Raw genomic sequence first — 27,511 nt, forward strand, 5'->3', positions numbered from 1 at the left:
TCATTGTGAAATTTCAGTGATATACAGTAAATTCTTTACAACTGTACAAGACCGATTAACTGGTTGGGATTGAAGTGGTTGAACATGGATTATTGATATACATTGTTATGGAATAGTGATTACAGTATATTGCTGGTTAGGAGTACATCCTAATATTAACAAGTTCAGGTTCAGTTACAACTTCCTTGTAACTTTAAAAGTTGGCTTAACTGGTGTACGTAGTTGAAGTAGTTGAATTGGTACAACATGGCCCGGCAACATGGATGATTGGCATCTATGTTAGAAGTTCAGTTCTTCAGTTTAGTTCTTCAGTAATTTAAGTTCTGCAGTAATTGTACAGCATTTATCACACTTACTGGTGAGAAGAACATTAAACAATGTGTTTTTTAACCAATAATGGTTACATTGATTGGCATGGTGGTTATAATGGTTAAGATAACCAAGCAATTGGTTCCAAGCCTACGGATTTCTCAATAATTCTATATTCAGCGATTTGCCAATTTGAGGATACATACTGTTCTGTTCCAAATTCACAAGTTTGTGTAATTGTTCATGTTTGAAGCAGTTGACATCAACTTCTGCACGTGTAAAAGTGTATCCAGCTTGATATTGATGGTGGCTGGCGGTGGTTTGGCATGATCATTACGATAGCTGAACTTGACGATCATGGCTGAAGTGGTTGACACGTTTGGCTACAAATTCTGCAAGTGTGCAAGTGCATTCGGCTTGTTAATTGATTATGGCTAAGGTGGTTGACATGATCATTACAATAGCTGAACTTGTCGACCATGGCTGAATGACATTGTTGTCTACAAATTCTGCAACTTCACAAGTGTGTTCAGCTTGTTAATCGATGGTGGTTGAGGTGGTTGAGGTGGTTGGCATGGTTGTTGAACCAGGAAAATTCTATCAGTACAGTCTCCATCCGATGGCAGCATATTGATATAAGGGGGCTGCAAACCTATGATACCGTCTTGGCCCATGTAACCTAAGGATAAAAGGAAACACATAATAACAATGAATGCTGATAAATAGATAAACAAATAATAAGGTAACAGTGGCAAGAAGGGCTATTTGTTTCTCGATTTGTTTTCATGTATACTGCGCCAAAAGGTATCTTTACACTTGGGAAAATAATCACAATTTCAAAACTGAACCATATTGGGGTAAATTTGGTTTTTTTAATAGATGCGCTATCTAACCCCGCACATTATGACACCACATTGAGTCCAATGTGACCTCATGAAGTAAAGTCACAAGCAATTGAATAGACGAAGGTCCAGTTTTAAAAGTGATCAGGGCTTTCCTGGTTCGTATCCCGGTGGAGTTTTCAGTTTCTTTTACTTATTAAAGGAGTGTTTCGTGATCCTAGCATCCTCTTTTTTATGACATTTTTCAGTACATATCCACGAAAAAAGCCTATTTCAGTTGATTCCGATTTTGCGTTTGCTAGTTATGCATGATTATGTGTATTACACAGCTCCATAGACAATGCGTTGTAATTTCGTTCTGGTGCACCAGAACGAAATTCAAATTTCACGATATCTTTGCAAAACGAATTAATCTGCAAGAAATATTTTGTACATAAACATTATGTAGCCAGAGGTTTCCAGTGATATAAAAATCTCAACTTTTTTGAGAAAAGTGGGGATGAGGCTGTGGATCACGAAGTGCCCTTTAAGGTTATTAATTATTTTAAACTGTTGTGATTTGGTAGTTCACAGCATCTTACGAATGGTAGTGTGCTTTGGCAAAATTGCATTGCTCAATTCATAGCGCGTGTAGAAGAATTAAAATATCACAGATATACTTTTATAGGTGCTGCGGTTCTTGAGTTACGTTGTGAAGAGGGCTGAAACAATAACACTTTTGTAAAACGTACATAACTAATTAACAACAATAAATTAAGCAAGTTTGCAGAGTATACGATTTGTAGAATGAACTTTTGCAAAACATCAAGGTGTTAATAATATTTGAATATTTGTTAAGAGCTGCCCTTTGAGACAAGTGAATTAATTGTGGTACTGTGCTACAATTTGTGGATTTGAATGTGGATCATGCAAACAAACCTGGGTTATCCTGATGGTGGAATTTCTCCATTGTACCCGTCATCTTGATATACGTAGAGTAGTCATCTGTGTTAGGCTTCTTGATAGATGTAGCGTAGTCATCTTTGGGAGGCTTCTGTTCCGACACAGATTGATATGTGACCAAGTGGGACGTGTCTTCAGATTTGAACAGGTTAGTTTCGTAGAGCACCTTGAACTTCTTCGAACATGGACTGTGCGAGTACAAAAGAGACAACACATTAATGTTATCGACTACAGCAGTCAGGGGTGTAGTAAACGAGTGGATGACGTCCACAAGCCCCGAGGGATCAGGGGCCCCAAGCAAATGCGAAAATAAAATTGGGCGGATAAAGGAGATGTTAAAAAGGCCCCGCACTGATCTTTGTCCATGGCCCCCAATGCGCTTGCTACGCCCCTGCTCCGACTTGGAGTATTATTGTTTTTAAGGCCGAGGGAGCCAAAATTATATAAATGACCTAAAAGTTTCTGGTCACGCTATAGACCTCACAAATCTAAAACCATTGTTTCTTGATTGATTATGTGATATTGTGACCAAGCGAATTTACCTTTTCTCTTAATCCCATAATTCTTTACGGTTAAACTAAAGCCAAGAATTTTCTGCTTTACAAATGCTAAATTCCGCTTTTCTCCGCTTTGTAATTTTAGCACATTTCTGACATAATAAACTTTCACAAGAATCTTGTGACGATCATTACGATTTGCAAAGTTGGGATGGGTGATTGGGTATCATGGCTGCAATGGGAGGTAGGACAGGCGTTGTACGGCAAATCTATGACGGATTTTACTTGATTTTGATGAATTTTGAAGACCCATTTCATTTAGTATTTTATTTATTTCTTTTCAATTGTATTTTTTTCCTTTTTCTAGGCCATTTTTGCTTATTTTTTTATTTTATTCTCTGAAATGCGTTTTCCGCTTTACCTCCGAATTCCGCGATTTTCGCGGAATTTCCGCAACGCGGAAAATTCTTGGCTTTAGGTTAAACCTGAGAAACCGTCTCTCCAATGCGCATATCGCACTTCACGGCTTTCAAGTGCACACTGACCGATGGTCATTAAACGATATGCACGTTTAGCGAAACGTCAAATGACGACACCTCAGGTCATCAAGACAAAGTATAGGACTGTTCGTGCTGTTTCTGACGAGATGTTACAAGATGAATTCTTGAATTAAAATAAATATAATAGATATTAATCCGCGATGTTATAAGGTCCGCCGATTACGAGCTGATTAATTATGTTTCTACACAAATTGGTAAAATTGCAATTTGTGATAGCTGAACGTTAGTTAAAAAAATTAATGCAAATGGGAATTTGTGAATTTAAATAACTGCGAATGATAATTTCGGACACATAAAAGCTATCATGCGCCAATGGGAATTTGCGACACCTGAATGAAAAGTAACATAAACCGACCCAAAAATAGGAGTTTTGGACATTTAAACTGGAATAAACCGCTTATTTTAGGACACATAAACACTACAATGACAGTTAGCGGAATGAACGCAATTGTAGTTATGTCATAGTGGTTCATTTTTGTGTGACACTTACCATAGGCATGTATAGTGCTTTTTGCTTTACAGCTACTATGGTTCGACATTAATACAAATGAGACTTTAGATACATGATCTCAACTAAATTAAGGCAAATGGGATTTTTGGACACATTAACCCCCTGAGCACAACCATCTAACATTGCCTCTGATTGGTCAATTACATGATATCTTCACTTTAATCACCAATCAGAATGGAGCTTTGCAAATAATTCACCCCAATGTTTTTGCGTGGTGAAATTATTCTAACAATGTTGCTGATTGGTCCAATTGATAATGAAAACTTCTTTTTGCCCAATCGGCAGGTAGTTCTCAAGAATGATCTCAATTGTTGGTACGTCATAGTGGTTCATTTCTGTGTGACACTTACATTTTGTAGTATATCACTGCCATGATTATCATCAGCACGGACACCAACAGCACGGCCCATACAGCAGTGGTTACTACTGTGTGTAGTTGCTTGGTATTGTTAAGGTCCGAAGCTTGGTATGGTAGCTTATCAGGGGTTACCAAGGCACCAGGCTTTGTTGCCAGGGTCACTGCAATTAAACAATATAAAGTAAAAAAAATTGATATCTGTAGGAAATATAGAAGGCTGGTGCTACAGGAGTGGCTGATAAAACTTGTAGATTTTGCAAGGGACTTTAGTTTCACTTTCAACAATGTTAAAACAGCATTCCTGTCGGAGAAATAATTGTAGTATTAGGATTTCTGCGTATATCAATCAGTTTTTGTCTATATCAGATATAAATAAAAACAAAATGGTACCATGATTCTTACCTTCAATAACAGTAATATTGAAGGAACAGCTGGCTTTGTTATCAGAAGGATCTCTGAAGGTGTAGGTGACCTTGGTTGTACCGGTAGGGAAGAACTGTCCTGTTCTGTGAGTCTGGTTGACAAGGATGGCTATGCCAGAGTTATCGGTTGCTGTTGCATTTTGGAATGCTATTTTTGCCCCGTTGGTGTTTATGTCAATGGCATGTGTGATATCATTTGGACAGCGTGGTTCAGGTGGTGTATCGTCAACTGGAAATCAGAAACAAATGTACATATTAAAATTGTACTTTTGAATTAAAATACACATTGAAATATTAAGATACCCACGAACTGAACTATACTATTTAGCATAGAACATGTAGAATAGTAATTGTATACCATGCCAACCATATCCCTAACCATACTCTCTTAATCGTAACCCTAACCCTAAACCTTAACCTCAAACCTGTATCCTTCAGAGGTAACCTACTCCCTATTCCAGAACAGAAAAATACAGCATTGTTATTTTTTTGATGAAAATAATAGATAACAAACCCAACCACCGTCGCGTCTGTCGACCAGTGATTGGGGTTTGAAGCCATCCCTTATTAACTGGTAGAACTCCTACAAATCAGTTTTGGGCCTTAGATATAGGCCTACCTGAAAGCAAAATGACCATATTTCCTACCTTCAATGACAGTAATATTAAAGGAGCAGCTAGCTATATTGTCAGAATGATCTCTGAAGGTGTAGGTGACCTTGGTTGTACCAGTAGGGAAGAACTGAGTCTGGTTGACAAGGATGGCCATGCCAGAGTTATCTGTTGCTGTTGCATCTTGGAAGGTTTAATTAGATGTAACTGATATAAAATGACCACATATTCTTACCTTCAATGATAGTAATATTGAATGAACAACTGGCTTTGTTGTCAGAAGGATCTTTGAAGGTGTAGGTGACCTTGGTTGTACCAGTAGGGAAGAACTGTCCCGTTCTATGAGTCTGGTTGATGAGGATGGCCATGCCAGAGTTATCTGTTGCTGCTGCATCGTGGAAGGCTATTGTCGTCCCACCGGTATTTATGTCAATGATGCGTTTGATATTATTTGGACAGCTTGGTACAGGTGGTGTATCATCAACTGAAAATAATAAATGCATTTCTAACATAGGCGTAGATCCGGGGGGGGGGGGGGATGGGGGATAAATTCAATTCAAAGACAACAATGTTTGAATGAGATTACCACTAGTAAGATAATACAAAATAAAGCACACAGGTATGTATACTGCTGGTAAGCATTCTGCCATGTAATATAAACCACACACTTTCCTTTATTAAACCCATTTTTTTTCAAAAGTCACTCTCCAGCAATGAATGTGTTACAAGCGGACTTTTTATACATACTGGATTTCAATCAATGTGCTACAAGACTCAAATCATGGACTTGGGTTATTCTTTCATACATGCTATTTTTCACATGCTCAATAGACACAATGGATGAATTTGAGTTGTTTTTTCATACATATGACAGGCCTATGCAACAAATTCCCATGCTTAACTCAATTTGGCCACAGTATGGACTTGGGTGGTTTTTGTATTCATATATTCAATTGCAATTTTTTTCGCGCTTCGCGTGAATTTATTCAACCTTTGCACCAAATTTAATCAGTTTAGCTTCAATATGGCAAAAATTTGTACCATCAACTTATTCGGCCGCCAAATGGTGCTCGATTCACCTATGTTTCAAGAAATTTTTCCAACCCCATCCCCCAATGTCACAAAAACAAATCGACGCCACCGATTTCTAAAACTGTATTTAACACCAAAGACCTGTACTATTTTACATTTTTGTACATTGTTGTACATGATGTATTATACTATTCTTGTTTTCATCCATTGTTTTTGTTTTCATGCGCCTTAGTGCAAATTGTTTTGGTTTTCGACGCGTTATTAAATGTCAAATAGTAGTAGTAGTACTAGTAGCAACCTTAAATTTCAAATTGTTCTTTTTTTACAAATCCAAAACTTGGGTTGATGTTACTTACCTCACACGTAATTTTAAAAAGTAACATGGTTGTGGTACGTAGCATTAACCCAAATTTTCGATTTGTATAAAGGAATTTTGAAATCATGATTTTGACCACTGTTTGACGCCGCACTGACAGAATCGACGGATGAACTCTTAGATATGAACCGCATTCTATTGTTCCAATCAAGGTCCAACTGTCCATTCTGCCAGGGTTTGGGGCTTTGAAGCCATCCCTTAGTATCTCAGATTTAGTACTATAATACTATAACTTGTAGATCGGATTCAAATCAGTTTTGTGCACTGAAAGAAAATTACCATATTTCTTACCTTCAATGATAGTAATATTGAAGGAACAGCTGGCGGTGTTGTCAGAAGGATCTTTGAAGGTGTAGGTGACCTTGGTTGTACCGGTAGGGAAGAACTGTCCCGTTCTATGAGTCTGGTTAACGAGGAAGGCTATACCAGAGTTATCTGTTGCAGTGGCGTCTTGGAAGGCTATTTTTGTCCCGTTGGTGTTTATGTCAATGGCGCGTGTGATATCACTTGGACAACTTGGTACAGGTGGTGTATCGTCAACTTGAAAGTAGAAAAAAAAAATCCCAGATCAAAAGTGTATTTTTTAATTAAAATTAAAATACCCACGAACTGTACTATTAGGCATTTATTAAAATACACATTAAAATACCCACGAATTGTACTATTAAAGCATTTATTTGCATGTTTGAGCAAATAGAATAACGATTGATAAATTTGATTGATTGATTGATTGATTGATTGATTGTAACCCCAACCATAATCTTAACCCTAACCATATTTTCTTATTCTTAAACCTAACCCTAACCTTAAACCTAATCTTAAACTTTACCCTCAAAGCTAACCCTAAATCCTATTCGCTTGGGGTGGCGGCAGTTTGTAAAGTCTTGCCCAACTGTTATATCAACACAATCAATACCAGACCCAGCCACTGATTCTACCAGAATACCGTCGGCCGGGGACCGTCGGTCTACCGATGGTTGGGGTTTATAGCCATCCCTTATTATCTCAGATTTAGTACTCTGCAACTGGTAGAACTCCCTGGGCCTTTTTACATAATAACTGAAAGAAAATGACCACATTTCTTACCTTCAATGATAATATTAAAGGAACAGCTGGCGGTGTTGTCAGAAGGATCTCTGAAGGTGTATGTGACCCTGGTTGTACCAGTAGGGAAGACCTGTCCTGTTCTGTGAGTCTGGTTGACGAGGAAGGTCATGCCAGAGTTATCTGTTGCAGTGGCAGGTTGGAAGGTTATATTTTTCCCGCTGCTATTAATGTCAATGATGCGTGTGATATTATTTGGACAACTTGGTACAGGTGGTGTATCGTCAACTGCAAATCAGAAAAAAATGCAATTCTAAAAATGTAACACTCATGAACTGTATTCTTTCACATTTTTGTTGTAATCATTGTAAACATGCACAAAACAAGTGTTTTTAAGCAGTACGGGCATAGATTTGTTGTTTGGAGGATAAAAGTGAAAATTTGGAATGAATCAATATACATGATATACTGCAATATTTATAATGTTGATGGATTTTACAATTTCATACCTACCTAATTCACAGGTTTTGCCACAGTAACCAGGTGGGCAAATACAGGTGAACCCAGATGAGTCGTCAACACATGTAGCACCATGGAGACATGGCTCAAATAAGCACAACAAGATGTCTGTTTACAAATAGAAAATAAAATTAAATAAGTAGATTACATAATAATGTATCGTTTTTATTAAAAACTTTGCATGGTTTTATTTGCCCTTGTGATTTCTAATTGGGCTATTCCAGTTGAAATCCATACACCCCCTATGGAAGTCATAGCCTTAGTCTGCCACACAGGGGGTGTAGATTTTCACACATTCACGGTCGTCTGCTCAAAATTGGGTTATTCCAGTTGAAATCCATACACACCTTATGGAAGACATGACTTTAGTCTTTCACAAAGGACGTCTGAATTTCCAATAGGATTACCTGAATGGATGACTTCATTTGAAATCTACACCCCTCTGAAGGAGAGTACAGTCATGCCTTCCATAAGGGTGCTCTGGAATAGCCTATTCCATTACCATTACAAATTTCCCTCCTCTCTTTCATTTTTCTGATTATTTCTTTCCATATATACCTTCTTGTATATGTATCCCAGATGCCATATGGAATGCAGTAGGCACAATACTTGTCCCACTAGTCACATCACTGTTATTGATATGCAGCCTTGTAAGGTGGTCAACGCTCCAATCACTCCAGTACAGATCATTCTGTAAATAGTGGGAGGACAAAGGAAACGCTAGTAAAAGGTCTGACATGATAATTGATTATATATCAATAGGAAGACAGACAGAGAGACAGAAGACAGACAGATCATAAACAAGAAGATCATTCTGTGAAAAGTGGGAAGACAAAGGAAACGCTATGTAAAAGGCCTGACATAATAATTGGTTATATATCAATAGGAAGACATACAGAGAGACAGAAGAAAGACAGATCATAAACACGAAATGTGAGATAATGAATTAAAGAAGAAACATAGAAGTTGAACGTTTTTCCAGTGGAGGATCCAGGTCGAGAGGTCGCCAGCAAATCTGCACAATTTTAGCTCATTTTAGTCTCTCACATGGTTATTAGACTATTTTTAAAGCTATAGTTATGGGGGTGGGGAATAATGTGTAACCATGCACGAGTATACGTACAACTAATCAGAACAGTCTGTGAAGTCATACAAATAGGAGCTAATAGGAGCTATTGGAAAGAATTATCTTTCGTGAAAAAGGGTACTTAGACAATCTGAAAATTTATTTCTGTTAGAACTCCGACTTGCATAGCTTGATTTACACATATCCTTGAAAAGGGGTGCTTATTGAAACTAGTCATTGAAAAGCCCCAAAAGGATTGTGGCCCTCCCTCCCCCGGTGTGGGTGCCCTCCCTTCCATCCCCTGTGTGGTACCAGTGGTACCAATTTTGTTCTTGATTTTACTTGAAAAGAGCGGTATATTTAACGAAAAATTTCAAGACGATCATAGTTAGGCTACCCACAGGGCCCACAGCACTATAGCGTTATCATGGTTATAGTTGAACAGAGTCACAGACAGAGAACAAATAATGTTTGCCTACCTGGTACAACGCCACACCAAACGGATCTATATTAGATGTTCCTATGAATAAAACCTTTCTATTCTGACCGTTCAATGATGATTTCTCTATTTTATGAGTTCTAGCATCACACCAGTACAAGAAGCCACCTAAAATATAAAAGACATTCAAATCACAAAATTAAGTAAATTTAATAAAAATATATACTGCGAGGGATGGGAATGTTCTGCACAAGTCCAACTTTCCTAATGAAATTTTGCAGCCCTTCTTCTCAAATGGGTTATTCCATTCATGCCATTAGAAGTTTACATCCACTGTGTGGTAGATTAAGGTCATGCCTTCCAGAGGGGATGTATGGATTCATCTGGATTAGCCCATTGACTTTAGGTTTGTGGGACAAACGTGAATAACAAAAAGGTGCTCGTTTCACACCAATTTGGTTATAATCATTAAGGCAATGAAAAACAGGCCTGACTGACTCAGATCTTCCATTTTGGTGATTTTTATGTAATATCAGCCGTTTTTGGGGCAGACCTTTACATATTAAAACAAACAAAAAAACACCAAACGATCTCCTATCCATGACAGATCAATCCGCATCTAGACAGGGGGCATTTGATCATCACCTAAAGTGATTGTTAAGGGGGCCTCAAAACACTCAGATGCACACTACACTTTTGCCAGATGTTGCCACGAATTTCAAGCCACGGGGGATATTTCCCCTTCCAACATCCTACGCCTTCCAACCCAGTGGCATAGAGCAGGACATCACAGTCTCAAAACAAACGGCTCTTTTCAGAGCCACCACATTATTACATCGCTCAAGAACTATGGTTACCAAAGTGGATCAAAATTTGACAATTTTTATGTTACAATGAAGGAAAAAAAGGCAAATCAAATGAAGTGAACACAGTCACGGGCAGAAAAAATTAGGAAGTCATTGGGTGAAAAAAATCCTTAAACAGGAGATTATTGGTGTACGATTGTTGACACTCTAATTAGGGATGTGATTGCACAAAATATGCAATACATTGTTGATTATTTTTAATATTTAGTCTTTGCAGACCCAGTCCAAGAACATTCAGGGATACCCTGTACTTGAGAGAATCAAACATGTCAGTGAAGAACAGAAATTACTTGTCGCAACACGAACACAAAAATGCGTTCGTAAACTACATCATATATACCGGCCATTAAAGTAGGCTAACATACCTTGTACATCAATAGCAAGTCCATTAGGAAACATCAGATCCGATTGGATAATAGGAGTCACATGACTACCATTCAGTAAAGAACGTTGTATCTTAGATTGAGAGTTTGTTTTACTTGAGTCCCACTCTGCCCAGTAGATATAGCTGGAAAATAAAATAAGTATGATTAAAATTGATGATGCATCCAAGCATATTTTTTCATTACATTGTAACTCCTCGAACAGCTACCTTCGACCATCTTACTATAAATAGGGGAATGTTGTGACTATCTATCTATCTATCTATCTATCTATCTATGAAGATCGAAAGGCTCCGTCAGTTTGGATCCAAATGTCGCCACATTCATACGGGAGATCGAGGAATATACGGGAATGTCCTGTTATTAATTTGGTTGAAAACGATCAAGAATTGGCTGCAAAAACAGTGAAAATATGGGTAAAAACGGGGTTTTGTTATGAAAATCGGTTACCAGCCTACGCGTCACTGCAGCTGGCCGGCAGCGCGTCGGCGTCGCGTGCGTAATGCGCATTACGCCAATGCGCGCGTAAACGGCGCAGAGCCACACGATTTGCGAGCCAGAGACCAGTGGACATGATAATACGGAAAGAAGGAAAAATAATAAAGGACAAAAAGGTACATGGACGGGTCACGGGATGAAGCGGTAGGCCTACTATAAAGAAAAAATAAATTAAAGCGAGGACAAAAAGGTACGGGTAATTAGACCAACGGGTTAAAGTAACTAAATGAAACGGGAACGAAACAAAGAAGAAAAGAAACTATTCAGGAAATGTAAGAAAAAAGAAGCTAAAATGATGAGAACAGAATTAAATAAAAACATGGAAACGGGAAATCACAAGCAGCAAATAAAAAAAGATGCCAAAAGGGAAATATAAGAAAGAACAGATTTAGAAAATAATGGGAGCGGGGTTAAATAAATAAATAACATGGAAACGGAAAATCACAAGCTAAGCAGAGGAAACTAAAAAAGAAAATGTTAGAAGAGACAGATTTAGATAAATATAAATGTACCTTTTCAATGATTCTGCCTGTTCAGTAATTTTTCCTGTTATAGTGAACGCTCCCATTTACTCATCTAGCGGGGACCCGCGCGAAGCGCGGGTATCCCGCTAGTATTTATTAATACTAGCGGTCACCCGTCTTTCGCGGTTCGTAAATAAATGCAATTTTACAAATGCATCACCACCCTCCCAGTTTTTATTGCGAACAATTTTACCAACTCCCTAATTTATTTCCGATTGATCAGTCGTTTCATTTAATTCGTTTTCATCAACTTCTTCTTTGTTGCCTCCCCCCTCCTGAGTTGTCCCATATCCTCCCGTTTTTTTCCACTGTTCCCCCTTTAGCTCACATCCCTCTTCTCCGCTCTGCCTCTTATCTGTCCCTAGTATCATGGTTTTAGTATTTCTTCCTATGTTTGAATGTGAAACATAAAATGTAGGCCTACAATTTTAAATCAGTATAAGTAGGTCCTATGCTCAAAAAATTTATAACGGCTATTAATTTGTATGTGGTCCCGTTCTTTCCACTGTTCCCCCTTTAGCATGTTTAGCTCATATCCCTCTTCTCCGTTCTGCCTCTTATCCAATTATCATGGTTTTAGTACTTCTTCCTATTATGTGAATGTGAAACATAAAATGTAGGCCTACAATATTTAAATCAGTATAAGTAGGTTACGCGAAGTAAATGATACGCGTTTTTTGACGCGGCGTGTTAATACGCGAAGACGCAAGATTTTTTTGTTTGACGCGAATTAGTTGTTTAGCGGACATAGTAACCGATGCTCACAATTTTGGGATCCCTGGATATTTCTTAAGGTATTTTTGCTCATTTTCAGACTTTAATCACTAAGATTGAAAAAAATGAGGTGAATATGCAGCGTAACTCGGTGAATGATTAGGTTTGCAAAAGTAAAATTTGCAGTTGCATCACCACCGTTCGAGTTTTTATCACGAAAAGTTTTGCAACTCGGTAATTTGTTATAGATGTATTTATAAATACACACATGACCCATGGACACGACATACCAAGACCAGCAAGCGTGACCAAATCATCATGTCATTGAAAAGGATAGGAACTCTTTAGATAAATATCATCAAATTTAAGTATTAATTGAATAGCAAAATCTTTTCACACGGGGGATTCCGAATTTGTAATAGGTTATCAAAAACAACATAATTTATTGAGAGTATTTGCCAACGGAAAAAATATTTATCGACGGAAACGTTTAAATTATAATCACAGAGTTGAAAAAAAATAGACAATTTTGCTGCACAGTTAGTCTCGTGTTGTTTACCGCCTTTGCATTCAAATGTACAGGAAGACCACCTGCTATGCAAAAGGTCATTTCTACAAGCTGTTAAGGCAGCGCGGAGGTGATCACGTGCGTATTTATAAATACGTATTTATAAATATAATCGAAGCATACTGTCGACTTGTCCGACGACCGCTTATCGTGCTTATTACAGGCTACATTGCAAACAATTTACTATAAAGTATATCACATCACCATGATCACTGTGACATCACATAGGAAACTAAGATTGTTTTACCAAAACCTACCCGGAATTAGAATCCAAAACAATTGGCCTTGGTCTGTAATCCAGATTCTCCAGAATCATGCTTTGATTTGTACCATTGCGATTGACCACACCTATGCTATAGCTGCCTTCATCAGTAAAATACAGATGTGGTGATAATGGATCCAAAACTAGTCCTGCTGGGCCTGTGAATGTAATGAAATACTTGTCGATTTGAAAGACTCAAAAATTTTTAGTTGCAGTAGAGATTTTCACAATCAAATCAGAAGGTGTTCCCTATACTGCTGCAGATTCCTATTGCTGGCAACCACAGAGGTACACTACTGCCCAGCTACTGTTATACTCTAGAGTACCATTCAGTAACTGGGCAGCAGTATACCTCTTGGTTCAGCAGCAATAGGAATCAGGTATTCCCCATACTAATAGCCCTTCTGATCAGCACGGAAGAGCAGTTTTTAAGAGGTACCATTTACAGACCTCAAGCATGTTAAGTTGGGGCAAAATGTTTTGAATGACCCTCGTGTAATCTCCTTAGCCCTTAACCATGTTCACTGATAAACTGTTAAATTTCTAGGTGGCATAGTCGAGGTCAGCGCCGTTACCACAAAGGGGCATGTTGCACAGTGTCAACACCCTATATTATTAATATTTTATTTCAGCTGTCCATACTCCGTTGGTGAGCGACGGGCGAGTGGTATTTCACCGAACGCAAGAAAAGGAGTCCTATTTGATTGGCTAGAAATCGATCGCTAAATCGCTCAGTGGTAAAATACAAACTCACAATGATTGAATTCTGTTGAAATCAATGTTCTATTATTGACACAGATAAAGAAAGTTTACATATGCATTGTGATATAGACGTGTGTGATTGAATATTCTATACAAGCACCTGGATCTTAGGTGAATGGGTAAAATGTGTTCCTTTATATAATTGTAATTCTCAAAATTAAATATATCAGAATTTCAACTTGCGATTTCAAAATCGTTACGTATAAAATGCAGTAAAAATATATTCAGAGCAAACAGCAATGGTCGCTAATTAGTGTATTTAATTTCAAGTTAGTGTATTAAAAACAAAACCTGGGTTTTACCTGAAAACAAATCGAATTTCCGTGTAATAGCAACACCATAATGGGGTACTAGAGCATACGCAAATCGTAATAATGTGTATAGAATATAAACTTGGTGGTATCTCATATGATAGTCGTATGGTGTAAATTGTATGCTTAGCCTGAGTCACTCGGCCTATCTCGAACAAAATCGCCATGCGTAGCTATTGAAAAACGAGAGGATTCGCCGTAGGCCTACTATCACGGCATTTTTTGACACGAAGATATAGGGATGATGACGATATGTGTTGAGGGGCATGTTGACATTCCCCTAACTTGCGTTTTACACCCTCCGACGTCAGATGCCATACCAGTCAAAACAACAAAACTTTATTTTAATGTTTACTATTTTGTACAAAAGTTGTTACATTTTAAGTGCATTTTCAGATTTTCACCTCCCCCTAAAATTCACTCTTCCCAATTCTCCCAGGAAACTATGACGGCGATACCTTTACAAAAGTTACTGACTATTTTGGGGCACAGAAGCATTGCAGTTATAGAGCCCTCGATGATCACAGGTTGTGAGTTAGAAACCCCGCCAAGGCAAACATGCTGTGTTATAGTCAAGTACTTTATCTCGCTTGTCCCACTACACTAAGGTATAAATGGGATGCTGTTACTACTGTACTAGGAGGTAGTCGTAATATGTGCTGTTATTATTGGCTGCCAACTGACGTGATATACAATGTAAAGCACTTTGATAACTGTTAGGTATATTACTGAAAAGCATGTTCCCTTGAAAATCTTACCTTGTAACCCTGTCACTATCTCCTGTTGGTGAGACCCGTTCAAATAAGATCGAGATATACTTCCTAGAATATAGTCTGCCCAATATACCATTCCGTCACGGGGTCAAAATCTACTGCAATGGGGTTCTTCATTGGAGCTAATAATGAGAACAGATATAAAGGTGCTGTATAAGGGGGAAGAAGTTGGTGAAAATGCACACTTTGTTTAAGGAAAACATGTTAAGGTAATGTAACGGAGGGAACATTACCTTTCTTCTAGTCAGCATAACAGGAGAATGGCTCATTTTTCAACCATCAAATATGTCTTTCGCATGTTGTAACTGGGTTTCTCCTGTTAAAAGGAAAGCCCTTTTTTCTGAAGCCCAATTTGTACACTATCCAATTGAGCTGTTTTTTTGGGGGTGTATGACCTAATAATTACACTACAAGATTCCTATTGGGACCGCCTGCACAGGTACACCATACCGTCAAGACGGTACTTGGCTGGTACGGTGCAGTACCAGCTGAGTACCAGTGCAGTACTACTGCTGGTGGGTCATGTCCAGTAGCAGCATAGGTACTATGGTTGTGTGCATCAATCAGGTACCTTGGCGACGACGTACCTGTGCAGGAGGCCGCAATAAGAACCTTCTAGCGTATTCTTTATCCCCTATTAACGGCAATGTTACCATGGCAACAACACGGGTGCGGAGGAAAAAGAAAACACCCTGATGGGTTTATCGCCCTGATGGGTTTATCACCCTTCCTCAGCGGCGGTCGTATCTCAGCCCAATCTTAACTCACCTAGCGGTAAGGGTTGAAATTCCAGGACTGGGGACAGCGGGTTGTCATTGTTGATTGTTGATATGTATATTGAGCCTTTGCTGGATTGGTCTCGGGTGGATCTGAAGTTAGCGACTAACATGATGTCGACTGAAAAAAATAATAAAATGTTTTTAGACTAAACAAACAACAAATAACATCATCAACAACAACAACTTATGTCATTTTATTTCTGTTTTGGCGCCTCGGATTAGGCTGCCTAGATAGATGGCGCTAAGTTACTTAATATTGAATCCCACATCCACGTGATTTCATCAGAACGTGAGGGGGAGTACTAGTGGTAAACACCTAGTCATGTGTCCCACGGGGTAACCCGCGGTCACATGAACTCTGTTTTCTGATGGGTGTGTATAGCCATGTAGTTCAACTTGAGAGCAATTATCTTTCAATTATTTGATTTGAAAATTCAGTTAAAAATATATTTTTAATAATCTTTTCAAACATTTGTAACATACCCACTCCAAAAATGGCCCAGGTTTATTCGCGGATGAAACTTGCACAAAACCTCCAAACTTAAATGTATGCTAGCTAGCAGCTGCTAGCGTCAGGCCAGTCCGCATGGCGGGGGAGGGGGGGGGGGGGTACCTCCTGTGGTACATATAATGGAAAAAATAAAGAACGATCATGGATATCCTATAATAGTTCTCTAGACCTGGACGGGCGTATTCTTATGAACACACCAGAAGCTACCAGACAACAGTGTTGTGGCATCATCCAAATGGCATCATTTCAATAACCTCAATGCAACACTCACAGAGCAAAATTTGACCTCAAGTTGCAGACTATGAGTTTTTGTACCGAATTTTTTCTGAGGTCATTCAATGAATGTACAAATGTATTGGGGTTAAAGAACTGCACTCTGATAGATGAGCATGTTGTGGATCCAAGTGCAACCGAAGTCAAGAGGTTGGTTTTCAGTAGTACTTTCTTACGTGATGTTTACAAGAAAATGGTATTAAAAAAAAAATATATGACGAATACCACGCGTCAGTACGCTTCAGTTTTTTAAGTTTGGATTTTTTTCGTCAATGTGTTCTGTACATACAATAATTTTGCATATAGATTGCAACACCTTTTTAATGCCACCCCTTGAAGTTGGGGGAGGGGGCAAACGGTGCGTCCTATTATTACCTGTACTACGTGTAGGCCTACGGGTCTCCAAAACAGAAGAAAAAAGGGGGCTCTTGCGTATACGCACGGGGGTGTCCTGACGTATGTCATAAAATACCCTGCGAAACCCAAGGCCGAAATAAGGCAAGTCTACTAGATCACGTGATTTAATCAGCCAACCAGATTTGGTGGCACACGCATTCATGATCTCAATCTCGGCGCTCAATGGACACGCGGATTTTGGGTTTCTCTACCGGAAGTTAATTTGTGCCGAAATTCCTTCCCACAATGCAGAAGGCATATTGCATAAAAAATAATGTATGTGGACCTTTGTGGACTGGGGCGGACCTTTTTGGACCAAAAAGGCATAAATAAAATCCAAAATTTATTTATTTATTTTAAATGGGATTTTTGGGTCAAAAAAGGGGGCTTTTTGTCGCACTCCCGCACCCCGTCTGGCTACGGCCCTGATTGCATTGTGTTGTGAGTAGAGAAACCCCAAATCTCAGCAGCTCCCAGCGTCTTATATTTTTATGTTAATAACACTTCGTATCAAAATGAAAAGGGAAACTTTTCATTTTGTAGAAAAATTCAGAATTTGTCAAAAATTATGTTGATAGGAGAGTTAAGATCAAATATTTATAGTCAACCAAGGGGTGTCAATATTTTTCGTGACGGAATTGATGAACATCAGGATAATGAATTCAATGGGAATGTTGCCAAAATTTTCCAACTGTGTGATAATGTTACCGTCGACCCCAGAGAGAATCTTGAATCTCAATAATATTCTCAGGTTTAATGACAGTTGACGTAAGTCGCGTGCACAGATATACGGAATGCCGAACTCTTGCCTTAAGCAGGCGGTTTGTCGCGTGCATAGAGGTCAAAGGCCTCAACCTTTGCCCTACTACGTGAGGTCTCCTCGCTTTAAAACACAATCAAGGGATGACTGTTAAAATTATAAATAGTCCTACCCTATGGTACCATACTTTCCACTCTCTGTCGCCGCAAATGATAATCTATCAAGATCATGAAAATGTTTCATGGTTTTGCAGTTTAGTCACAAAGGTCTTCAAAGAGTTTTATTTCAAGAGATCATTGAAATGGCGGTGGAATAAAAAGGGCGGTGGTCGGGGTGCGGGTGGTGGCGGGGGCGGTGGTGCCAAGCAGGGCATTTGCCATAAATTATGCAATGGTATATATGAATTGTGATCATGTTCATACCACTGCATACGGCCATTTTCGTGAATAGTGTTTTTTGGGAAGGGACAGGGGGCATTTTAAAATCAGTCATCAGGTTCGCTAGTCAGAAAATAATGTACATTAGTACTATAACCCTAACTTTTACCCTAATTTAATCCTTAACCATACCCTACACTTCTCTGTGCCCTAACCCTAACTAGAACCCTTGCCCTAAACATAACCCTATTAATCAGCGAAACTTTTTTTGGACTAGCGAATCTGATTTTCGGACTCAACCTTCAGATCTACCGGCCAGTCCCCGAATTGATTGGAGGGGTGAGGTTAAAGGGCATATTTTATAAACCATTACGGTATGTAATTGTGTATCGTTTCAGTATCTCGCGGACTGTGGGACAGTTTATCCAAATATCTGATTGTCCTCTTTGAGTAAACAGTGTATAAACGAAACATGGCAGTAGGTCAAGAAGTTTTAACTCATTGGATTGGACTAACAATGAAACAAGGGGGATTCCCCCAAACTTTTCCCCAGAGACATCTGTGTTTTACAGATAACGATTATGAAGTTGTGTTTACATCTACGAATGACATTTCCGTGTGTACGTGTAGTTGACCTCAGCATTGGAAAATCAACAGTAGCAATAATAATATTATTACTAAATTTCTTTGTTATAATATCGAATTCATTATTTGAAACCTCAATCATTGTCAATAGTATAAAGTATAACCCTAACTTTTATGCCGCTTGCCGCTGCGGAAAGCGGTATGTACGTATCAGCCAATCACAAGGCTCAATGTTGTTTGTTTGTCTGCAATTCGCGTGTGCGTCATGTCGCTCAATGGTAAGCGGTATGACAGTATCAAACCAGCTATAAGTACAAACATGCCTAGCATCGATTGCGGTTAGAACGTTTCTTAGGAAAAGCTTTACGACCCTTAATTTGTCACTATAGGGACGCACCATTTGATACTCAGGGGGGAGTAGGAAGTTTTTCAAAAAAAAACTTCCCCACTACATGAGCAAAAAAAACTTTCCCCACCAACACTAAAAAACCAAAAAACCTTCCCCCACCTAACTGTGTATAAATGCATGAAATTAAAAAAAAAAAACTTGCCGCCTTTGGCGGCGAAAAAAAACAAACTTCGCCGCCTTCGGCGGGGAAAAAAATTTTCTTCCCCCGACCCCAACTTCCTACCCCCTGAGTATCTAATGGTGCGTCCCTAAACGCCAATTGAAAGTGAATTCCAGATTGTTTTGTTTATTATTTATGTCATTTCCGTGTTTGGGTTTGAAATCAATGAACCTTGCGAACAAAGAAGTTTGGTAATTTGCCTACTTTTTGACATTTGGCTATGTCTTTCGTACTCATAGGGGGTGCAGGCCATATTGGATTTCCAACTAGTCCATTTAGGTACATTCCAAATCCTTTTTTGCTAGCTATTCTATCACGTCTATATCGAATTTTATATACAAACATTTTTCAATAATGCGTGACACGAACAAATACAACAAAATGCCACAGCATTCAGCAAATGCGAGCACAAGCATATCCCACGTACTGCGATTGCAAAATTACCCAAGCACACAAAGCACGAACGGCCAGCACAACAGGCATGGCTTGCTATTCCCGGTCTTATCCTCCGTACAAGAGGGATCAGTGGTTTAAAACTGACTGAAGTAAATTTTTTGTCCTTCTCCGTCATTGACATGCTGGGGATTTTTCAGAGGGGACAACGGGTGTGTGTGCAAGGCAACTTTAAAGGGGATGGCACACTTTGACGAAAATGGTCAAAAGGGGGCTAAAAAGTACAAAAAAAAAGCATTAAAATCTTACGGGCGGCCAGCATCTCACATGGGTTGGGAAAAAGGAGAAGGGCAAATGCTTGTTAAAGGTGGACAGCTTTCCCTTGGCTACGACACTGTTCCTCCATAAGCTGTTGCCAAAAAAGCACAAAGGCCGTTAGGGGTGAATCAAATAAAGTGGGGTTACTTGAATACATACAAGTATTTTGTAGTAGATGAACGAAAACAAAAACTAACTTTTCCAAGACCCAACAAGCAGTGACAAGTGTCAATATTAGTCGTTAAAGCGTCTTGATAACTTATCAAACGGAAACGGTTCTTTGTTCTCGATGTTGAATTAAACCTACAATGACACAAACTAAATTATTATTATAAACAAAACAGTCTCAATGGCGTTATCTTTGCAAATGCGGACCTTTTTCTCTTTCGTATGAGGTCATCTCAAGTTTACAGCACTTTCTTTTTTCTATGAGCAAAGGTGACGATCAAAATAAATTGAAATTGTTTGCACTCAATTATAGCACAATTTAATATGCATTATTTGACCCTACTTGCGAATGTTACAAACCGTTAAAAACGGTTAAAGAGAAAGTCCCATTAGAGCAGTTTTTCTGGGGTGAACCAAACTTGTCTGGTTATCAAATTAATCAGTGGCAAGGTTATCTCTGAATAGGACAGGTGCTAATATACGAGCGTATGTTTTAATGTTATTACATCAATTAGCACCTGTCAAATTCAGAGTTAACCTTGCCACTGATTAATTTGATAACCAAGCAGGTTTGGTTCACACCAGAAGAACTGCTCTGACGGGGCTTCCCCTTTAACAATGTTTAAGAATGCTGCAAACCGGGAGGAAAAGCCGTCCATCATATGAACATTTTGACCTTTTATATTGAAGATATACAATTTTCCCAAACACCTAAAATGTATATCTTCAATACAAAAGGTAAACATTTTCATATGATGGTCGACTTTTCATCCCAACAACATACACTTAAAGTACATTAGATTTACAAAATATTACTTCAAGGACTGTTAAATGTCAAAAATTTCCGTTTTTAATAATTCGCCATAAAATTTGTATTGTATCGCAAATTTCAAAAAAATCTGAATTATTTGATATCAGAAGGATATTATTTGTATTCAGAATGCAATTTGGTGTGTCTGATGTGCTCTCAGATCAAACAAAAATACTGTCCAAAGGTGGGTGACCGCCTTTTAGAGGTTTTATTTCTGAAAGCGTAAGTGACTGCAATTTATATATAAATGCTTCATGATAATCATTTATAATAAATTCTTCGTTAATTTTTTTAAAATGATTACACACAATAGGATGTAATGCGAATTAAATTGGTTTCGACATAATTTCGATAGCCTATATATTAAAATGCTCAATGACAATTTATTATCTTGCTTTGCCAAAATAACATAGATCAATCCTTACACTTCCCGGCAAGCAAACACACAAATGAATGATAGTTTGATAAATGTGTATCACTTGTTGGGAGTAAAATTGTACAAAATAATTTACGCGTACTGAGTTGTTGATGCGTCTAATGCACGAGCCTTGGAGGGGAGTGTATTAGACGCATCAACATCTCAGTACAAGTGCATTATTTTGTACAATTTCTCGAGCAACAAGTTATACGCATTTATTTACCCGAAATGTTGGGCTGTATAAAAGTCGTGAAAATGTTTTTAAAAGTTTTCAATGAAAAAAACACTACAACAACATTTTAAAAGTGTTGTGAAAGTGTTATTGTAACATATTTTTGGGTAAACATTTTTGCAAAATATTGCGCTAACTTTTTAATAACATTATGTTAAAATGTTTGGCATCAAATTTTCAATAAACTTCTTGGAACGTTTTGGAAGTAAATTGTATAAATAAATATAATGATATGTACTCAAAATGTATGCAGCTAGAATGAAAAACCGTCCATCATATGCAAATTTTTAACTTTCGTATTTTCCCCCAAACACATAAACATTTTTTGAAAAAAAAATGTAATACGAAATGTCCTTCTGATATGAAATACCCCAAACACCTGAACATTTTAGGTTTTTTTTGGGGGGGGGATGTATATCTTCAATACAAAAGGTCAAAATTTACATATGATGGTCGGCTTTTCATCCAAACAACATACACTTAAGTACATATCATTAGATTTATACAATTTTTGCTTCGAGGACTGTTAAATGTCAAAAATGTACGTTTTTAATAATTCGCCATGAAATTTGTATATTATCGCGAATTTCAAAAAATCTAAATTATTTGATGTCAGAAGGACATTCATCGTATTCAGAATGCAATTTGGTGTGTCTGATCAGAGAAGATGATGTGTTCTCAGGTCACACAAAAATACTGTCCAAAAGTGGTTGACCGCCCTTTAGATCTTTTATTTCTGAGAGTGTAAGTGACTCATTAATATTGTTTTTGAATGACCACACACATAATTTTGATAGCCTATACATTAAAATGCTCAATGAAATTATTATCTTGCTTTGCCAAATGAAACATAGATTAATCCTAATATTTCCCGCCAAGCAAACACACAAATTAATGTTCTTCAAACGGCGTTACACGTTATTAGCATAGGTTAATAAATGCGGATCACTTGTTGGGAGTGAAATTGTACAAAATAGTACACGCGTACTGAGATGCTGATGCGTCTAATGCATGAGCCCCGAAGGGGAGTGTATTAAACGCATCAACATCTCAGTACAAGAGCATTATTTCGTACAAATGATACGCATCTGTTTAACAATAATCATGATATTTAAATTAAATGTTGAGCTGTATACAAGTCATGAAAAAGTTTTTAAAACTTTTCAATGCAAAAACAACAAAGTGTTATTGTATATTTTTGGGTAAACATTTTTTTTTGCAAAATATTGTGTCAACTCTTTAATAATATAATGATCCAATTGAGCTGATATTTAAACGCAATGATCCTTATGACATTCTAAACATTTTACATTTTAATTGTTATTGCTTTTTTAGGCCACATCATTACACCATGTATGTTGTGTTGTAATTGTTGTTTGGTTTGAGTATGTGTTTTTGTGTCCCCTGTTTTGTCTTGTTTGTGTTGGAGTGGGTGGGTTTGGTTTGTCTTCTTTCCCTGATATTAGAGATTTCACTTTTTTTTACAACTACTGTGTACAATTAATTATATATTGTTTTCTTATGAATAATGAATCCTCTTCATGTTTTTGTTGTTTATTGTGTCAATGCAACTATTGGGCTGATCTGTGTCTGTCATTTCCCAGCTCTTTGGCTGCCCGTGCTTCTGCCTTGTGCATTCTCTTTCTACTGGACACAGATCATCTCCATGTATTTTAATTTTAAATAACTTCCATGATGTGTGATTTGATTGTATGAACAGTAGTTGATTAAGAGCAGGCGGCTGGTGGTTATTATCTTTGTACCAGAGATGTAAGTTTTCGGGAAATCTCCTGGGTTTGTTTTGGCTTGGTTCTATCTCCGGGCATTTTCATGCTTTTCACAGTTTTTTTCGCGGCTTATATCTTTGTAATGTGTCTCCCCCCCACCAGTCTCAAGTACAGGGAATAATAAAAAACAATAGGGGGCCTATACATGTAAAGTATGCGCTTTAAAAATCTACTTAAAAAACCAAACAAAAAAACACAAAAAAACCTCTTTAATAATATTATATTAAAATGTTTTGCATCAAGTTTTTGAAAAAGTTTTTGGAACTGTTATTAAAACCTTTATACCATTCAAATAACCCGACAAGAAAGCGTTTTGTGTTTGCTGGGTCTAAATGGCAATTAAAGTCGATTTTTAATATTTTAGCAATTTGCGGGAAAATGGGCAAAACATACAATATGTTTCCTTTCAATTCTTGCGTTTCACAATACGATGCGCCGCGAGTGTGATAATAAATATGTTGAAAACAGCTCCACGAAGGATTCCCTGTGATCAATAGATAGAAAATGGATCTCCTATAATTGCAAATTGTTGTTTTAGTGTAATTCGCATGTTACATCATTATAATGACATTTAAACCCACAATGATGTATGTTCCTGTTCGTATTACGAGGGCTTTGGATGTCGACATTTCCCCATGATGCACTGCGAATTTTGGCCTCGACCCAGCGACCGCTGGAGGCGCATCGTATTGTGAAACGCGAGAATTGTAGCTACACAATTTTAAGACTTGGCACAATTTGACTTTCATTGGCAGTTATAACTTATATAGGAATAACATTTAGCTGTGTTTTATTTGACAAAATACGATAATATGTTTTTAATCCAAAAGATTTAGTACTGTATTTTTCTGGAATCTGGAGTAGTCCCCAGTTGTAATACACTTTAATCGCTAGCGTTCTGCGCTGGATTTCTCCCCAATGAGGTGCACCGTTCCTTCAAAAGGGGAAAGAAACGATCCATTTGATTGGTCAGAAGCTCTGCAACTGAGGGATATGTAACTGTGTCAAGTGGAGTGTTTTACTTTCCCATTAAGTGTCCCGACAGTGTTTTTACTATGTAATCAATATATTTGGTTAGCCGCAGTTTGAGAACATTCGTAAGCTCTTTGGGGAACTAAAAGCTGAGGATGAAAACAAACTCTGAATGCTAATAGATCGACTTGTCATTGCAATACTGAAAGCTACATTCAAACTCAGCCGCTGAGCGACGAGCGACTGCATTTTGACCAATTGGTTTCAAAGCAGCAGTAAACGCTCTACCTCATTGGTTAGAATTCAATCGGATGCAATGGGCGACTTATGTCTTCAGAATATTGTGTATTACTGCTCAAAACCCGGGGCTCAAAAGCTTCGACCTGAAAATATGTGTCGAATATCGACTGTGTCGACTGTCGACGATCGACAAGTTAATGTAGAAAATATTGGCTCAAATAAAATTATTACAAAAAAAATCGAGTGCTATTATATTTTGTTATACAGAGGAGCCTGTTTACAAACTTTTAAGATTAAAAGTAAAAGTGTATTTTAAAAGAAAAAGAAAATCGAGTGCTATAAAGTGTATACGTCACAACTTTGGGTATGCCCTATCGGGACACAAATGAGTCTAATACTATACTAGAGATTCGGATTTGCAACACGTATAACACGCCTGTAACTTACAGGGCGCATATTTTAAATAAAATATTGGTGATGTATACACAGTCTATGCTATGAATTGAATATCCTCGTGACTCAAATTTTGACTTTAAAAACCCCTATAAAAACAGATAAACAAACACACAAATGCATATTGTTCGTCTTCCCATCCCAGGCCGCCACCATCACCACTATCACAGTACGTAATTTCTATTCAAAATTAACGCACCAGGAAAGGATATAACATGCTCGAAATTGCCTTTAATATGCAAATAAATCAATTTCATATTCAATAAGTTTTGTGCGGGTTTTTTCGGAGCTTCTCTTTTTATTATACTAAATAACCTACCGAAGGACACGGCCGTGGCGGCTTACATAGGCAAGCATCAAAAGAGATGGACGTTTTGCTCCGGATCAAAATCAGACCCGGAATTACTGACGCAATTGTGTTAATTTGTGTATACTATTTGTGTAATGAAAAACAACAAGAATATAATAATTCGTCATTTGGTGGGAAAACCTCATATTCTAATGATCAAATGCAAAATTTCGCATGTAACAAGTGGGCCTCAGTTATACATAAACCCCCTGGGCATAAACCTCACATGTGCAGTTTTGATCACGGGCCTATTCTTTTTTGTACGTCAACTTGAAGAAAATACCCCGACACATCTTCCGATACATCCCTTTTAACAAGTACATATGTCTGTTGATGACCAAATAACCAGCACGATTTTCTATGGAACTTTGTTAATTTTAAGGGATCTAAAATGAGCGTTTATTGCGTTTCGATAGTAGGCCTATTTTTTGTGGCACATGAGAGCACCTTAGACCTATCGAATTGTATTCTGAATACGAAGCATGTCTTTCTGATATCAAATAATTTTCATTTTTTGAAAATCACAATATAATACAAATTTTATGACAAAATATAAAAATTTGATATTTTTCGAATTTTGATATATAACAGTCCTCGAAGTAAATTATATAAATCTAATGATATATTCTTAAAGTGTATGTAGCAGGGAGGAAAAGCCGACGGTCAATTGAAAATTTTGACCTTTCATATTGAAGATATGGATTTTTTCCCCAAAAGACCTAATTTTGTTTAGTGTTTTGGGAAAAAAAATCCATATCTTCAATATGAAAGGTCAAAATTTTCAATTGATCGTCGGCTTTTCAACCCACCTACATACACTTTAACTATAAATCATCAGATTTATAAAGTTTACTTCAAGTACTGTTAAATATCAAAATATCAATTTTAATGATTTGCCATAAAATGTGTATTAAATTGCGAATTTCAAAAATTCATTATTTGATATCAGAATGACATTCTTCGTATTCAGAATGCAATTCGATATGTCTAATGTGCTCTAATGTCCCAAAATAAATACTGTCCAAACGTTCATACCCCAGCCCTTAAGTCTCACTCAAAATAACAAAATCCTTACATAATGAGGTTTATGTCGGATGTAACTGGGCCCATTTGTTACATAATAGGGTTTTGCATTTGACATTTTGATTTACATAAGGTTTTCCCCGTCCAGCGACAAATAATAATAAAAACAACAAAATTGAAAGAATCTCTTACCCCCAGCAACAGGCGTTGTCAAGGCAACCAAAGCAGAAATCACCAAATAAGGCAAGGATGATTGGCAGAACATGGTTGAAGGATTCCGAGATGACATGAAGAAAGACGATTTCGATAAAGAACTGAAACAAGAGAAACAGATAGATGATGGATATAAAATTATGCGAACATTAATTATTTTACCCAGCCCCATATATTATACCATGTTGGAATTTAGATCTAGGTGAAAATAAGTAAGTTTTTAGTGGGTTTGCCATCGGACAAGTTATAACTGTCAAGCTTTCGTCAGGAGTATACTAGTAGCTCTAAATTTGTCAGGACAAAATACATAAGTATGCGACATGGAGTCCCTTACTGATGGCTCTGAAAAGAGCCGTTCACTGAAGACTGCCCCTTGTGAATAGTGAACAAGTAGACCTCGCCTATTTGCTAATGTACAAGTGAAAATGTGTAGTCTACGGCATTACAATTGTTCCACTTCAACATGTTCAACAATATTCATAATATTGGATGGACTGTAGTGGGGTTGGGCGGTACTGTGTACCGACCGGGGGGAGGGGAGCTACCTCATGGTTGAAATACCGGGACAAAATGCAGCAACAAAAAAGGGGGAAAAGAATTCTAGGATTGTATGCCTACCTCAGTCTTCCACGTGAATAAGTGTGCACACATACACAGATAGCGTCACCCAGAGCCGATCAGGTCCTCATATCTCC

General features: G+C 37.7%; 1 protein-coding gene across 1 annotated transcript; it reads right to left on the reverse strand.

Annotated features, from left to right (window-relative positions):
• LOC140140684 (uncharacterized) lies at positions 1–27,511 on the reverse strand. Its single transcript, XM_072162445.1, has 16 exons — positions 27,435–27,511; positions 26,796–26,917; positions 15,958–16,086; positions 15,175–15,311; positions 13,339–13,501; positions 10,760–10,902; positions 9,569–9,696; positions 8,582–8,714; positions 8,018–8,131; positions 7,547–7,792; positions 6,752–7,000; positions 5,288–5,536; positions 4,422–4,670; positions 4,012–4,180; positions 2,070–2,281; positions 1–988 (listed from the first exon to the last, which is right to left on the reverse strand). Exons 4-16 carry the CDS (start codon positions 15,263–15,265, stop codon positions 810–812), a joined length of 2,325 nt encoding a protein of 774 aa, XP_072018546.1. The 5' UTR covers positions 15,266–15,311; positions 15,958–16,086; positions 26,796–26,917; positions 27,435–27,511; the 3' UTR covers positions 1–809.

The sequence above is a fragment of the Amphiura filiformis genome, chromosome 2, assembly GCF_039555335.1.
Source record: "Amphiura filiformis chromosome 2, Afil_fr2py, whole genome shotgun sequence".
In the NCBI taxonomy this organism is placed as follows: Eukaryota; Metazoa; Echinodermata; class Ophiuroidea; order Amphilepidida; family Amphiuridae; genus Amphiura; species Amphiura filiformis.